The sequence below is a fragment of the Erythrolamprus reginae genome, chromosome 4 (genome assembly GCF_031021105.1).
Source record: "Erythrolamprus reginae isolate rEryReg1 chromosome 4, rEryReg1.hap1, whole genome shotgun sequence".
In the NCBI taxonomy this organism is placed as follows: Eukaryota; Metazoa; Chordata; class Lepidosauria; order Squamata; family Dipsadidae; genus Erythrolamprus; species Erythrolamprus reginae.
In genome coordinates this window covers 51,038,218-51,055,271 of record NC_091953.1, presented here as the reverse complement: position 1 = coordinate 51,055,271, position 17,054 = coordinate 51,038,218, and the positions used below count along the sequence as shown (strand labels likewise).

The 17,054-nt window shown below is 35.6% G+C and overlaps 1 protein-coding gene across 4 annotated transcripts in view; it reads right to left on the bottom strand.

Moving 5' to 3' along the window:
• The window catches only part of ROBO1 (roundabout guidance receptor 1), a 263,181-nt gene that overhangs the window by 19,142 nt on the left and 226,985 nt on the right, over positions 1–17,054 (bottom strand). For 2 of the 4 annotated variants that reach the window (XM_070750258.1, XM_070750259.1), the window contains 5 exons: positions 16,816–16,920; positions 10,471–10,615; positions 10,057–10,302; positions 5,151–5,560; positions 3,978–4,130 (listed from right to left, as the gene is read on the bottom strand). In XM_070750258.1, coding sequence (XP_070606359.1) covers positions 3,978–4,130; positions 5,151–5,560; positions 10,057–10,302; positions 10,471–10,615; positions 16,816–16,920 — 1,059 coding nt within the window. The remainder of the gene's footprint in view (positions 1–3,977; positions 4,131–5,150; positions 5,561–10,056; positions 10,303–10,470; positions 10,616–16,815; positions 16,921–17,054) is intronic. The other 2 variants (XM_070750260.1, XM_070750261.1) reach the window with 1 other exon arrangement.

Here is a 17,054-nt window from a genome sequence, read left to right as displayed (position 1 = left end):
AACAGAGTATAGAGAATATCTTACCAAAGATAATTGGAGAAGACCAATATGGATTTGTTAAAGGAAGAAAGATTTATGAACCAATTAGAAACGTTGTTAATGTGATACACCATGCTACCACCACCAAAAGAAAATTAGGTATTTTAAAGTTAGATGTGTACAAAGCTTTTGATAAAGTTAACCATGATTACTTGTTTCAATTATGTAAAGATTTAAATATGGGAGATTCATTTTGTAGAATTATAGAAACAATTTATAAGGATAATATAGCTTATATTAGAGTAAATGGCAACAGAACAGAGAATATTAAAATTCAGAATGGAACCAAGCAGGGTTGTCCACTATCCCCAATGTTATTCACATTGGCAATTGAGGTTTTAGCAAATAAAATTAGAAATGACAAGGAATGGAGAGGGTATCAAATAGGAAAACTTGAATTAAAATTAAATCTTTTTGCAGATGATGCTATAGTGTTGTCTGAAACCCCAATTGAAATGATGAAAAGAATAATGATCTTGCTCCAGGAATTCAAAGACCAATCGGGACTTATGGTTAATATAGAGAAATCAGAGATAATTTGTTTAAATATAGGCCCTAAAGAGCAAATTGCGATACAAAAAGTATCAGGATTGAAACTAGGATGCAAAAAAATGAAATATCTAGGAATTTGGTTGTTTAAGAATCCTATGAAAATTGCGACGGCCAACTATAATTTAATATGGAAGAGAATTCAAAAGCAGATAAAAAATTGGAGGGAAAAAAGGTTGAGAAGAATTGCCAAGATTAGAGCCCTTAAAATGATGATAATACCAAAAATGATGTATTTATTTCAGGTTTTACCAGGTACTTTTCCTGGTGCAAAATTGAGAGAATGGGATAGTAAATTAAATTCTTGGATCGAAGGAAACAAAAGGCCTAGAATAAGAAAAAAATGGCAGTTTGCCCACGAGAAAGGGGGGGGGAGCCCGTGCTTAGTATTATATAGAGAAGCGTTTCAAATAGAAAGATTAATGGAATTACAGTTATGGGGGGAAAAGAAGTGGGTGAAATAGGAAAAGGAAATTAATAATATAAATAATAAAGAGCTATTATTTAAAAAGTGGAGTAGAATAGAAATCAATAATTTAACCGACCCTCTGAAAGCAAGCTTAGAAATATGGTCCAAATGGCAGGGAAAATGTGGAGCTAGAAATTCAAAATTATCAACGTTATATGTATTGAATACAGGTAATGATGTTAATTTAAGCAGAATTATAAAAGTATTAAATAGCAAAGGGATAATGAGAATTGAACAATTATATGAGAAGGATGGGAGAGTTAGCAGAACTCGGTTGGAATGGTGGCTTGGTCAACAGAAATGGCTGCAGATTAATGCAATAAGTAAATACTTAAATAAAAGTGAGAATAAAGAAGCTTTCTTGCGAGAAGAAAATTGTTTAGAAAAAATAATAAAAGGAAAGATCAATGATACAAAAGATCAAGCTAGTAACATATATAGAATGTTATTGCAAGTGGAAGAGGAAGTAATAAAAAGTTTGACAAGATGTTGGCAAAATGATTTACAAATAGATGAAAGTGAAATGAAAGAAATAGTAAAAAATATACATAAGATTAAAAATACAAGAGTTAAAGAGATGAGAAGGAAAATCTTACACAAATGGTACTATACACCGGTACAACTTGCACACTTCCAGGGGAAAGAGAAGGGTAATTGTTGGCATGGTTGCCAAAAGAAGGGAATCTTTATGCATATGTTCTGGGAGTGTGTAGAAATTCAGACATTTTGGAAGGAAGTGCAGAACGAAATTAATAAAATGTTAAATATTAATTGGACAATTACAAAAGAAATAGCGATTTTAATTAAACAAAGAGAACTAGGAGAATTCAAATAAATAAAAACCGCAGCATTGGAAAGTGCTCAAGCAGTAGTGGTATTGGGTTGGAAAGAATCTATAAAATGGACATTACAGAATTGGTACTGGTACATGGTGGATCACATACATTTTGAAATTATGGAAATAAGATTAAACAATTTTGATGAAAACAAACTGGAGAAGCTGATGGTACGATGGAATAAGGTGAAAGGTTATATGTTGAGTAGAATCTCTGATGTAAATGTGAAAAATAAACTGCAATCACTCTTTTAGTAATATCTAATGCAAGGTAGAGCCAAGGAAATATATATAAACAAATTAGTAAATTTTGAACCCCTTGTAATGGGTGGTGGTGGTGAGGTTTTTTTTTTTTGTCTGTTAGGTGATGGGCACATGCACTGTGCACTGTTTTATGTTTGTTTTTTTATGTAACCATTTTATAAAAATCAATAAAAATATATTTCAAAAAAAAAAAGATGGAAAATCTAAGAACAACATTTTACTCGTTTATTATGTTTTAGACTTCATTATAGCACAAAGTACATTCATGCCCAATTATATAATGTACTCAACAAGTAAATTGTCCTTATTGATGCATCAGCAAATATATTAGAGGTTAGTTTCAGTTACTCAACTGTATGTAGTTCTCTAAAAAAGAAGTAGGCAGTAGTTGTGGCACTAGATGAATCTTATCACTGTTCATTTTTGTTAGACAAAAATAATTTTATAGTGCCCTTGAAAATATTTCTTATTCAGCATTCTCCCAGCGCTAATGTTTTCATATCAAGGTGTTATGCTTAGTTGATTTCTCACACTGAAGCACTCATGTAAAAACTAATAAAATCAGATAAAGTATCTATAAATTCCTTCAAAACGTCATTACAGAACTTCCATAAATTTAATTTTCCTGTACAGTTGAGATTTATTTATTTCACTTAAAAGAGAAAACAAAAACTAATAAACAAAAACATGTAGAATACTGCTTTAGTAATTTCTTGGTATAAGACAAATTTTGGACATTCAGTTTCAATGACAAAAGGAGTCTGGGTAAAAGCCAAATAAGCCAGGTGCATGGGATCATGCTTGTGTTTAATGTAACCTAATATCAGGCACATGCTAGTGAGAGAAAATACTTAGAATGGAGTATAGAGACTAACAGGGACAACCGCTCATTGCAAAATTACTTTTGCTCATCATGCTGTGAGCTTTGTATTACATTTTTCTGTCAAGTGGCAGCATCATAGGGAGAAGTGGCTGGAAAACCCTTTCGTGTAACCCTAGATAAGTATCCATAATATTAGGCTTTGATATGATAATGGAAAATGATGCCCCTCTTTGAAATATTTCCGATTGGTAATGAAAGTCCTAATCAGATTGTTGTTGATGAGAACCAGGGAGAGGACTCTCTCACTCTCTCTCTCTCTCTGTGTGTGTGTTAGGAAGGAATTATGCTTAGTGAATTTAAAAAACAGGACAAAATTGGGCAGATCTTTGGAAAAATATCTTACATAAATTCATGTTTTATGAAATACTGTAGGTGGTTTAATAAAAATTGACCCTCTTGAGGCATTTTCATTAAAGGCTGTCTCTAAACAACATCACAATGTTTGCATTATCCCCCTATATTCTCTAGAGAATACACACATTACCTTTTCAGCAGGAGTCGATATTGTGTGTGAAGGCATGAAAGGAGATGATTAGATTTTGCCTTTTGGTGCACAAAGTAACCACATGGAACAAATGCAATGGTTAGGGATAAAAAAAAATCCAATAATTTTGCTCCATGATATCTAAATGCTAAATTTTTTCTATGACAAGAAAAAATCAGATCATGACAGATGTATTTTAATGTATTTTAATCTTGTACATGCATCATTTCTAACTGTTGCACCTATTTGCAGAGTTTGATCTCAACTAAAATAGCCAATAGCTGAAAATGAATATATATGATATTTAGGAACAATAAGAACACTGACAACAATAGTGATGCTTATAGTATGATTGTTGAATTAGTATGAATTTGAGAAACAAATCAAAATACTAAAGTATTAGAAAATAATTATAAAGACTTGGTAAAATCATTCATTTACAAATAGTGTTTACCATCTGTGAAGACTTCTCTGCGCAGATGTCCTTGCTGGTGCTTTTGCTTTTTGGCAGGTCGAACCCTCTGAATTACAGCAGCACTCATGTTGCTGTCCGTGGAGACAGGACTAGTAGGTCTAGGGCAGTGTGAGGCATGATAATGTCTATGGCCTAGAAAAGAAACACATTTTGATTGATTTCCTCTCCTCCAAAAAAAAAAATCAGACAATTGCCTTCTGTAACTAAAAAAAACCACAATAATTAATGAACTATATATAAAAATAACTTTGTATTATGACTGTAAGCTGCCCAGGGTGGCTTTGGGGTGATAGTCATACAAATAAAACTAACAAATAAACAAACATTGCTAATTATTGGGTAAAATAGCATATTATTAAATAATATTATTAATGTAAAGACTGATTCACTGCTGCAGAATATTAATTGGGATTTTCTCCCCCAAGCAAGATGTATCTAGATTTGGGTTTTGTGGATAGCAAGCTTTGTTTTCCAGGTTTCCTAGAGTAGTACTATTATTAGCAGTAATAAAACAGATACAGATTGCCTCTGAAGACATTCAGCAACTCTACTTGATACAAAATCCTGTGGTCCATGGTAGCCATGATGTCATCTACCCTTGTGGAAACCAAATTTGTTGCTAGATCATTTCTGGATGCCATTCATGCTATTTATTCTTATGTTAAAAACCCCAACTGAGGGCATTTCCCAAAGTCTTTGCCTGCCAAACAAGAGAATACCTATTAATGGTCACCTCTTAGATTTGCCAAAAAAGAGACATGATAATGGATACTTTCTTTAGGAAGGGCTTACTTCCTGAAGCAAAGATACAATCTACTCACATAGCTTTTTAGAATATGGAAAATATTGAGCAAATCTGGCTTATCTTAATATTGATTTTGTATCATTATGATTCTTCTTTTTTGGACCTCTACCTAACAAAATTGCAAACAGTTGTATAGAGAGATATTAGCAACTTTTCATTTTTCTAAAGTAAGGTAGACCAGTATATATCACAGAAAGGATTTAGTTTTACATTCAAAGAAACTATTATTCTTGATATGCAGCTATTTTTCACAGGATTCACATAAAACAGAAACAACTGTTATAGATTAATTTCATGATTCATAGTTTTCAGAGGGCAATATATAGAAAGACAACAAGAAATCTCACCTGCTACAGAATCTTGCATCTGACGTTTTGCTACTTTAAGACCAGCATATTCCGCTGCTGCGGCAACAGCTTGTGCAAAATCTGCATCTGTAAAAAATGATCCATCTGATGAACTAACACTAGATCGTCCACTTGAAATGTTATCATCTTCTGAGGCTGAACCCCATCCATTGATCATGGAACCTGTCACAGAACTCTCCAGGTCTCCCACACTTGAAGCAGGTGTCTGTTCAAGGCCGCGCAAAAGAAGCCTTTTGTTTTGCATCTTCACAATTTCTACATCTGCTTCCTCCTCTTCTTCTTCTGGTGCATCAGTGTCCATGTCAGATACAAGAGGCCCCGAAATGTAACCATAAGTATGTGGTGGTGAAATAGGCCTGGGAGGTGGAGGTGGGCTCACAGGTTGACGCCTGTGAGCGAATAGTTTAAAAAATTAATGTTAATGTTAATAGTATTTTCAGTATTTGTATTCATTACATGATACAGTTTTATACTGGTTTGTAATTCAAAGTTATTGGTTACTAAAGTAAAATGAAGAATTTTCTTTCAGATGGTTATATCTGAAGCAGATATAAATGACAAGTACTTGCAAATTCTGAACTTAATTCATCAAATAAGTACTTTATAATTATGCTATTGTAATAATTCAGTAGACAGAAAAATAATACATGAAGCTTGATCATTTATATATTTTTAAAAAAATCAGTTACACTTGAATATATTTATCTTTACAGAGTTTAAACAGTTTATAAGACCAAATTGCTTGTGCTGCACAACCATTTTATGCTGCACAAGCCAGAAACTCAGAAAAATTACGAAACTGCTTTTAATGCTGACAGGGCAAAATGCCAGCATTTTCTGCATCTTTCCTTTATATAAGTAATGAGACCGGAAAGATTAGATATTCTTTATATTTTGAAGTGGTCTTGAAGATAATTTGGAAACGGATTAAAAACAACCTGCTAGGAATGATCTGCAATTAGGAGGAAAAAAATCACATCATGATTCTGATTATTAATATCCAGAATAAGCTGATTTCTTTTAAAACTCTATCTAGATAAACATATTTTCTTCTGAAACTCTTCAGAGAAAAAATATTCCAGTCCTTGTATGCAGTTATAGACTATAAATCATGCCTTCTGTTTGAGCTGGCAAGTGCTTTATTTCCAGAGTTTCATATCTTTGCAGTTTCTTTTTTATTTTTTACTTAGTATTTTTCAGAAACATACAGTTCATTTCATTCAGTTCATTTTTACAATCCACATTAAAATAAACATGAAATAAGATATATGTATACAGTGGTCGCTTGACTTTCGCGGATCCGACTTTTGCGAAAAGTCTATACCATGGGTTTTCAAAAAATAAATAAATAAAATAAAAATTTTAAAATAAATTTTTAAAATTTATTTAAAGAAGCCGTCCTGCTTCTTTAAATAAAAGCTTCACTTCTGTCCCAGCCTCCTGATCCCTCCCCTTTAATTCTCAGAACGTTGGTATACTCCACTTGAAGCCAGGGCAATGGGGCGGCAAGCTGGGGGCTTTGCTACGCTCGCTGCTGGCGTCTCCAGCATGGGAGATGCCGGCAGCGAGCACAGCAAAGCCCCCAGCTTGCCACCCCATTGCTCCTGCGGGTTCTGGGGGGTAAGTAAAACCAGGAATGGAGGAGGGAGGGGATGGAAGGAAGGAAGGGAGCGTCTCCACTTTGCAAAAATTTGACTTTCGCGGGCAGTCTTGGAATGTATCCTTCACGAAAGTCAAGGGAACACTGTATATGTGCACCAGAGGTGGGTTCTTACTTACCTTCCGTGCTGCACGAGCGCACACACATTGCATGCTCTGTGGATGTGCCGTGCAAGTGCATGTACAGTACCAAACGCCAAGCTTCTGCACATGCACAGAAGCAGAAAACAGCGCAGAACCCCCCCCCCCCCAAAAAAAAAAGAGATGCTGGTTTGAAGATGTGACCAACTGGTGATTGTTCTGATTTGGCGAGCAGGGAAAATTCCCGCTACTGGTTCTATAGAACCAATCTGAACCTGAGCAACCCACCTCTGATGTGTAGACAAACAAATGTATTAGAGAACAGAGCTTTGGAGATGGGAAAATATAGACATGTTGCTAAAGGACTGGCTAATTTTAACCAATAATCATTCTTAAACTACTACTACATCTGTTATTTTTATTGAGTTTTTGTTCATTTTCCATTCCCATTCCACATCTCCATGTTTTTGTCCCCTAAAAAGAAGGTATGAGCACAGTCAAAGATGCTATGCAACATGTCATTCACAGGTCTGCTTAGCTCATACAGTATTGACCAATATGAATTGATTCACCATAGTTAAAAATATTATTAGATCTGAAAATTGTGACAAGGAAGATCAAGGTTTATAGTTTATGTTATAATTCATTGAACATTTGACTGTATATGATGTGGTGTCTCCCAGGGGCCACTGCTAGCAGGGACAGGAGGCGGATTACAAACATTGTCAAGGTGTGAGTAAAGGTAATAACGTTGATGTGGTGGTGCAACTTTGCACAAATGAGTTGTCCCAGAGAAATGTTAATGTAGTAATAAGAGATTTCAATGTCTAAGCGTGGAGCTGGGCAAAATAATTGATTCAGTGACTTTCTCAGAGGTGTTACCGGTTTGTGGCCAGGAGGATAAAACAACTTGTATCAGAGAGTTTAATGTGTGGTTAAGGCAGTGGTGTAAAGCTGAAGATTTTGGCTATGTAAGTCATGATGTCAGTAGGTGGTCTAATAGGGAGTTGTTTAAGAGGGATGGTTTGCATCCATCATACAGAGGTACCCAGGTGCTCGGTGAGGAGTTCAGAACTTTTTTGGACAGGCATTTAAACTAGGTAAAGGGGACAGAGATGTAACTAATGTGGATGATTTCTGTCCCCGACCAATGAGGATAAATCAGTTTCTGGAAGCTTATGAAAAGGGAGCTGCAAATAAAATAGATGTAGTTGTTGATGATAAGGGGCAAACTAATAATGAAAACAATGTTCTTCGGGTAATGTGCACGAATGCTCGAAGCTTGAGCAACAAGCTCTGTGAGTTAATGGCCATAATATCTAGAGATAATTTGGATCTGGTTGCTATAACTGAGACATGGTTTAAGGATTCTAATGAATGGGAAATATCCATACCAGGATATACCCTGTATAGGAAGGATAGAATAGAGAGAAGGGGAGGTGGAGTAGCCATTTATGTTAAGGAAAGTCTAAAAGCAACACTAATTCAAAATACATGTAAAGATCTGGAGACTCTCTGGGTTTGCATGCAAAATAAAGAAGGTTCTGTCATTATGTAAGGGCTATAGTCAATGAAAAAAAAGCTGCCTATAGGAGGTATAAAGAGTTTGGAAGTATAGCTGATAGAGAGGTGTATAAAATGAGACAGAAGGAGACGAAACAGATAATATATGCTGCTAACGCCTCAAAAGAGGAAGAAATTGTCAAATCTGTAAAGAAGGAGGATAAAACCTTCTTCAGACATATTAGTGATATGAAGAAGAAAAACTGCAGCATCATGAAGCTTAGTACCGGGAATAATACATGCATTGATGGGAATAAGGAGATCACTGACCATTACAAGCAGTGTGCCACAAGGGTCTGTTCTGGGTCCTATTCTTTTTAATATGTTTGTGAGTGACATAGGGGAAGGTTTGGTAGGGAAGGTTTGCCTATTTGCCGATGACTCTAAAGTGTGCAATAGGGTTGATATTCCTGGAGGCGTCTGTAATATGGTAAATGATTTAGCTTTACTAGATAAATGGTCAAAGCAATGGAAACTGCAGTTTAATGTTTCCAAATGTAAAATAATGCACTTGGGGAAAATGAATCCTCAATCTGAGTATTGTATTGGCAGTTCTGTGTTAACAAGAATGGCTACAAGAATGGTGGAAGGTCTTAAGCATAAAACATATAAGGAAAGACTTAATGAACTCAATCTGTATAGTCTGGAGGACAGAAGGAAAAGGGGGGACATGATTGAAACATTTAAATATGTTAAAGGGTTAAATAAGGTCCAGGAGGGAAGTGTTTTTAATAGGAAAGTGAACACAAGAACAAGGGGACACAATCTGAAGTTAGTTGGGGGAAAGATCAAAAGCAACATGAGAAAATATTATTTTACTGAAAGAGTAGTAGATCCTTGGAACAAACTTCCAGCAGACGTGGTTGATAAATCCACAGTAACTGAATTTAAACATGCCTGGGATAAACATATATCCAACCTAAGATAAAATACAGAAAATAGTATAAGGCAGACTAGATGGATCATAAGGTCTTTTTCTGCTGTCAGTCTTCTATGTTTCTATATGCTTTTGGAAGGATGTAAATCTGTAACTTAAAAAAAAAAACCCTCACAAATATGAAAGTGAAAATGATGTTGCAAAATAAGTATGAAAAAAATCCAAAACCTATCAAAACCTATTGATAGATTTCCAGTACAGTTTCAGTTTCCAGTACAATCAATCAGTTTGTGTAAAGTTGTGTTAGATGTAATAACAGTTTCTTCAATAGCCTAAACCTCTTATATGGCAGAAAGTTACTTTCAATTAATTCATCATACTTTCTATTTCTATAATGCTAATTATTCTAACTGTTCTAGACTTTTTAAATGCTGTGAGTTTTAAAATATAATGTGATGAGAATAGCTTTTTTGTCTGTAAAGAAGAATGTTTTATAACAATGTTATAGACATATTAATCTGACACTTTATACATTCATGGCCAAATTATGCATCTGTGCTTACTACGTGACCTTGAAAAAATGAAGTATTATAGTCTTCATGAATAATTCCTTTCAAGAGTACCTTAACGACACATAGATAATATCTTCTAACAAAATACATTAGCATAAAATATAACAAAGTTCACTTATTAAAATTAACATACCGTCGGTCTGGTGGGTGTTGCAAATGGGCTATTTCTTCCTGACAATCTTGCAGCATAGGCTGCAGTTCTTCTTGGGGAGATGGAGTTAGTGTAGCAGTAGACTGATGGCTATAGGATACTGCTGCTGGAGATGAAGCTGCCCCTCGAATTGGTGGTGTAGGACCTCGTTCGTCTTCTTCTTCTTCTAGCTCATCTTGATGTACGTACATTCTTGTTGGTGGTAGCGGGCAAGGAATTTCACCATAGCTATGAAACAATGTAACAATATAAAAATAAAATAGATTGGATATGCAGTATTTCTCTTCAGTTATTACTTCTTAGCCTCTTGCTTTGGAATTCTAAGATGGTTAATTATATATTTTATTTAATTAATAAAGTGAATTAAATTGACTCATGAATCCATGTTTATTGTACCTTTCATTCATAGAGAGGTTGAAATCTTCACTATTATTATGGGGAGGTGGATGTACAGGAGGTGGTGGAAGTACTTCTGCCCAATTCATTCCAGCCTGTTTAGATGTCTTTGGAGTTTTAGCACCTTTTTTATGCCCTTGACTCCCTGTGAAGAAATGTATCACAGTAAATCTTTTCAGAGTTCACATTTTTCTCCGCCTATCCAGTCCTTCCCAAGGACCTGGCATAGGCAGATATGGATGTTTCATTATAAAAGTATCATAGTAAGATGTAAGTAAGGGGTGTCAAACTCAATTTCATTGAGAGCCTCATCAGGGTTATGTTTGACCTCAGGAGGCCAGAGTTGGCATAGACAATTCAACATCATTTGTGTCGGGGCACCTGTAGCGGCCCAAGAACTCTACCAGCAGAGCTTTATTGCGGGCTGCAATGGCTGCTTGCAACCTTCTGCCAGTGAAAACAGAGCTTTGGAGGGCTGTGATGGCCTCCTGCAACCCTATGCCAGCAAAAAAGGAGCTTGGGATGGCCACGTATGGCCCATCCTAGTTCTATTTTCCCCGGTAGACGCATCATAAGCCAACACTTCACTGTTTTCAGGACGGTCCTACAGACCAGATTTAAGCATCTCATGGGCCGCATCTGGCCACAGGGCCTTGAGTTTGACACCCCTGATTTAAGTTGTTCTGAGCAAAGCTGCCTTTTGTAATTGAGTGATGGTGATTTTTGTCAATGCCGATGGTATTGTTTATTATTATAAAAAGATCAATTATGTTTCTTTTTTAAAAAGAAGTTACCAATTTAACCCATCCTAGGATTATTTGATGATCTCCCATCCAAGTATTACTTGGCTCCAATCCCACTTTTTGGGGATCAAGTTCATTACTTCTATAACTAAATGCTGCCACCTAAATTAAATGCTACTTAATACTTAAACACAGTATAATAAGAGATTTAACCATTTTGTTAGGCATTTATTGGCTAAGTGTTTCCACGAATTAAGAGGAAAAAAATCAGTATTTTAGACAAAATTTACAATAATTTCTAATAAATTCAATTATCTTAACTTATAAAAATTTCATACCTATGACAAATGAGTTAAAGCAGCTTTATAACCATAACCTTTTTACATAATGTCATAAACATATTATAGGCTTTATGGTTTAAAATGCATTTTAATGAAATGCATGACTTACATATTTGAACACATAACAGATTTTATTAGCTAGAATAAATGGCTAAGAAATATAAGTAGACATTCTAAGCAATATAATTAAAGCAATTTCCTAGAGGTATTAATTGCATTATATGTTATATAAACCAAATACAGTGGTACCTCTACTTACGAACGCCTCTACTTACAAACTTTTCAAGATACGAACCGGTCATTCAATATTTTTTTGCCTCTTCTCACGAACCATTTTCACCTTATGAACCCTTGGTTCTTTCTCCTGCTGCGAGCAGCGGCCAAAATAAGCGCTTTTAAGTTTGCAGGCTCTGATGATCGTAAGGGAACTGAAGCCAGGCTTTGCCGTGCGGGTCTCCCCCCTCCCATCTGCTAGAAAACGGCACGGAGGAGCCACCCCGGGATGGCGGGTGGATAAAGCAAGGCTAGCGGAGTGCTTGAAGAGGCAACAAAAGAGTGCATGTGTAGGAAGACAAGCGAGTGGGATTCTTTGAAACGTGGTGAAAGAGTGCGTGTATAGGGAGAAAACCGAGTGGTGTCCTTTGAAACATAGCGAAAAAAGTGTGTGTGTAGGGAGAAAAGCGAGTGGTGTCCCACTCGCTTTTCTCCCTACACATGCACTCTTTTGCTACATTTCAAAGGACACCAGTCGCTTTTCTTCCTACACATGCACCCTTTCCCCACGTCTCCAAGCACCCAGCTCACTTTTCTTCCTACACACGCACCCTTTCACTGCTCCTCCCCGCCCTCCGTTCACCTCGCTTCAAAAGTTTTGGATTTTCGTAATGGGTTTGCACGCATTATTCGCTTTTACGTTGATTCCTATGGGGAAAATTGCTTCTTCTTACGAACTTTTTTACTTACGAACCTTTTTTACTTACTTACACAGAACGAATTAAGTTCGTAAATAGAGGTTCCACTGTATAGTTAGATACATTATCTGAACCAAATTTCTGTTATTTAATTATTAAAATTTAACATATACTATGACAACAGATATGATCTGCTAATATGAACTTCATGCAATGTTGCATGAAGACATTAACTACAAGTAATTTGTTCATGAAATATTCTGGGCACAAAATTATTAAATGCATTCTCAAATGCAGCTGTTAGAAAAGTTATTAAAATAAAGAATATAAAATAAAAACCCTAACACAGCTACTAGGTAGCTCACAATAAATATAGCAAAAGAAAAGTACTGAGATAAATATTTTGCTTACAATTCTGGCTTATAGAATAATATAACATTCTGTAATAATTTCTTTAATCATTCAAGCTTTTTTTTAAAAAAAAAAGACCAATTTTTTGAGCATTGTTGAATTTGGAGTAAGAGTTTGACATGCGTTGTAATGAAAACTGACACTTGACAGATGCATTGTTAATTTATAAATTTCCAGAGTTGCTTGAATTATGAATAATTTGTGATTGTTGGAAATGTGAACAAGAAGAGACATTGTGTAAAAAATCCATAAATTTTTGGATTCATACTCTAATTTGGAATATTCAAAGATAAATATACAGTTTAAATTACAGGTTTTTCTTGCGGCACTGTAATATTATGTGAGAGTGATAGACAAGGTGAAAAAATGCTGCCCAGGGAATAGCCAGGTTAGAGAAGGCGCAGACAGTAGTTGGATAGTGGGCAGAACAAGAACCTCAGAAGGGACAGTCCCTGGTTTATCAAGCTGTAAAGGAGACTGAATGTTTGTACTAGTACAGAGGTGGGTTGCTAAGGTGGAACAGTGACATGTGCTCCTCCCGTGGCTCTAAATGCTAGCGAAGTCCAGTGCAATTCTGCTACTGCACCTGGGCAGGTAGTGAAATCACGCGAACTCATGTGTGGTCCCCCTGTGTGCCACGTGTGATTTCGCTACCTGCCCAGGTACAATAGCAGAATTGTGCTAGCACTCAGAGCCACGTGAGTGAGCACACGTCACCGTTCCACCTTAGCAGCCTACCTCTGTACTTGTACATTCAGACTTGTAGCACTCTATTGTTATGTGGCCTTAGAATTATATGTGGTCATATTTCCTGTCTGGTCTATCCAGTAAGATTGACATTGATCTTACAAGTCTGAACCAGGAACTGATTGATAAACAGTTAGAAAGTACCAATAAAGGTGAATATTTGTAGTTCAGGATTGAAATGAGGGTCATTGGTGCTCTTTGAGCTTAGTTGTTTTCTTGCAGATTGTTGGTGGAGATGGTGTTTGGCAGTTCCTTGACTGGGGTATTGTTAAACAAGCTAACAGTAAGCTTGTTAAGGAGCTCAAACAATGAAAAGACCACACCCAGCAACACTGACAGGGCAAGCCATCAGAATATAAAAAGCAACGGCCACTTATTATTAGTACTGGTGATATTACCTAGTTTGGATAATGAAACAATCAAGTTGAGAGAGCACCAAGGACCCACAGTTAGAAAGAACTCATAGAACTTTGTATACATATTAAGCTCAACAATATTATTATATGCAAACAGATGGAAATATTGGACATTATAGACAATGGCGGAATTAATGGTGAAGATGATGGAAATTACTGAGATGGTGAAATTGACATCTCATAACAGAGAAAAGGTACTAATTTATTACTGACTGGAAACTTTTTACAGACTTTTGGTATGAAACAGAAAAAGACGAACTGATGATATATGGATTTGATGATTAGAAATAAAAAATGTATAGAAAAAATGAAAGCTACGCTGAGCCATACAGTAAACATAAATTTATACTTATAATTGCTGTACAAAAAGCATCTTTATATTTTCTTTCTTTTGTTTTATACTTTTGGCTTTGTCATTTTTAGTTTCTTCTTTCTTGTCTTTATTCTAAATATTTTTTTCTGTTGGTTTTTAGGTTTATTAAAATTTTAATAAAGTCATATGAAGAAATGTGACTGTTTAAATCATTTTATAAAGATTATTTGACATGTTTTCCTTGTCTTTTCAACTCAAAGGACGTAAAAAGAGGTAATAAGAAAGTGATTGATTTTAGGCTTATCTAAAAGAAATTTAATAAAAAAGAAATGGGAAGGGGGAATAGCAATCAATTATCTTAATCCACAAAGTCTTTTGCAATGTTTTCACTGCAAAATAAATAAATATGTAAATAATGTACATGAGGCATAGCACATTGAATAACTGCTTTGAAAAGTTGCTGGATTCTGAGAAACATACTTGTTCAGAAAATAAATGTGCATACATTATGTACAGTACACTTTTAATAATATTAACACTCTGTCTTGTCTAAATTGCATGATGTGAAGCTGGCAATTAATACACTAAAACAGGCTCAAACTTAATCCTGACAACAGGCTCAAACTTAACCCTGACAAGACCAAGTGGCTGTGGATACTGCCTCCGAAGGACAATGTTGACTGTCCTTCCTTGGTTCTGAGGGGAGAGATATTAACCCCTCAGAATGGGTTCGCAATTTGGGTGTCCTCCTAGACTCACAACTAAGATTAGATCAATATCTGACAGCTGTAGCTGCACAGGTTCGACTAGTGCACTAACTGCAACCCTATTTGGACCTAGAAGTTTCTTCCCACTGTCACTCATGCCCTTATCACCTCACAGCTGGATTATTGCAATGTGCTCTACATGGGGTAACCAATGAAAAGTGTTTGGAGACTACCGTTGGTCCAGAATGTAGCTGCGCGAGCTTGGATGTGTGTGCCCAGATACACCCACACTACACCAATTCTTCATGAGCTGCACTGGCTTCCTATCAATCTCCGGTCACAATTCAAGGTGTTGGTTATTACCTTTAAAGCCCTACATGATTCTGGGCCAGAGTATCTCCGAGATTGCCTTCTACCACATACCTCCCAGTGACCGGTTAGATCCCACAGGGTTGGTCTTCTTTGAGTCCTGTCAGCTAAACAATGTCGGCTGGCAGGTCTGTGGGGGAGAAACTTCTCTGTAGTTGCCCCAATTCTCTGGATTCAGCTACCTAGTGAGACCTGCACTGCCCCCACCTTATTGGCCTTCCAGAAAGCCATAAAGACCTGGCTTTTCTAAAGGTCTGGGGCCATTGACCTCGAGGGAGGGTTACTAGTGAGGTCGGCCCATGAAAGTATGGAGGGCTGCAATTATTTTAAATTGACATGTTTTTATACTGATCCATGTTTATTTTTGTTGTGACCTCTCCTGAGTCCCTAGGGAGTTGGGTGGCCTAGAAATATAATTAAATAAATATAATTAAATGTGTCTAATCCAATTAATACAACAAACATGCACAAGACTTTTCTTACTGGAATAGAATGCATTGTAGAACTGTTGTAGAAAACAAGGCTAAGAACGGTTTACTCTATTGTGCTTTCTTCTGACTACCTGTACATGGTATAATTGGACAAGGGAAACTTTTACCTTAACTTTAATCCAATAGAGGATTACAATAGCCTTTCTGTTTTTGCCATCCTATTATTGTTTCTTGTGCCAGTATTTATATGCTAAGGTTTCATTAGACTTCAGTGAGGAGCATTAGACTTCAGTAAAGAGTGTTGCTGTGGTTGCCTCTGCAAAGTAGGTTTTACAGCATTTCCTATTTTTTTATTTTTTTTTGTTTGAGTTACACATCAAAATATAAAATATTTAGTTACTGAACATTATTTTTTTCTTTATTTTTTACTGTTTTTTATTTTGCATTATCTAGTTTTCTTTTTAACTCATATTTAAAATACTATAAAATGATTGTTAAAAAATAAAAATAGCAAATTGACAATACACATAGAATTATACAATTAGTTGTCACCATATTACAGTGAAGAAAGACAATTTAGTGTAGTGGTGAATGAATGACCACTTCTGAAATCTTGCTAAGAAGTTTGGAAAGACACAAGTCAATATTGACTCAAATATCCTCTATATATCTATATTATCTAAGCCAGCTGGGTGACATTGGGCCACTCACTTTCTCTTAGTTAAACCAACATTACCCGGTTGTTGTAGGGAAAATATGAGGAGAAAGATGTGTTGGATATATTTGCTGCCTTGAGTTATTTATACAAATTAATAAAGGAAGGATATTAATAAATATATGCATTAAAATAAAATAAAATTCGGTTCAGAGAAGGAGCTCTCCAAATATGTCAACCATATTATAAGGCATCACAAAGTATTTATTTTACAAAAGGCACTGCACATTTGAATACTTACCTGATGTACTGCTTCCTCTATCTGAACTGTTGTAGGACCCTCCTGTATTCTGATCATAGGTCTGACTATATGGAATAGTTGTAACATTATCATTTACACGGTAATCTGTAATTCAATAAAAGAATATTGTGTTTGTTTTAAACAGCTTGTCATGCATCTACTATCAAATTAAGGAAAATTAAAGTTAATGTCTATATTCTTCAAAAACTATTTGATAAAATGAGATTGTTAGAATTTAA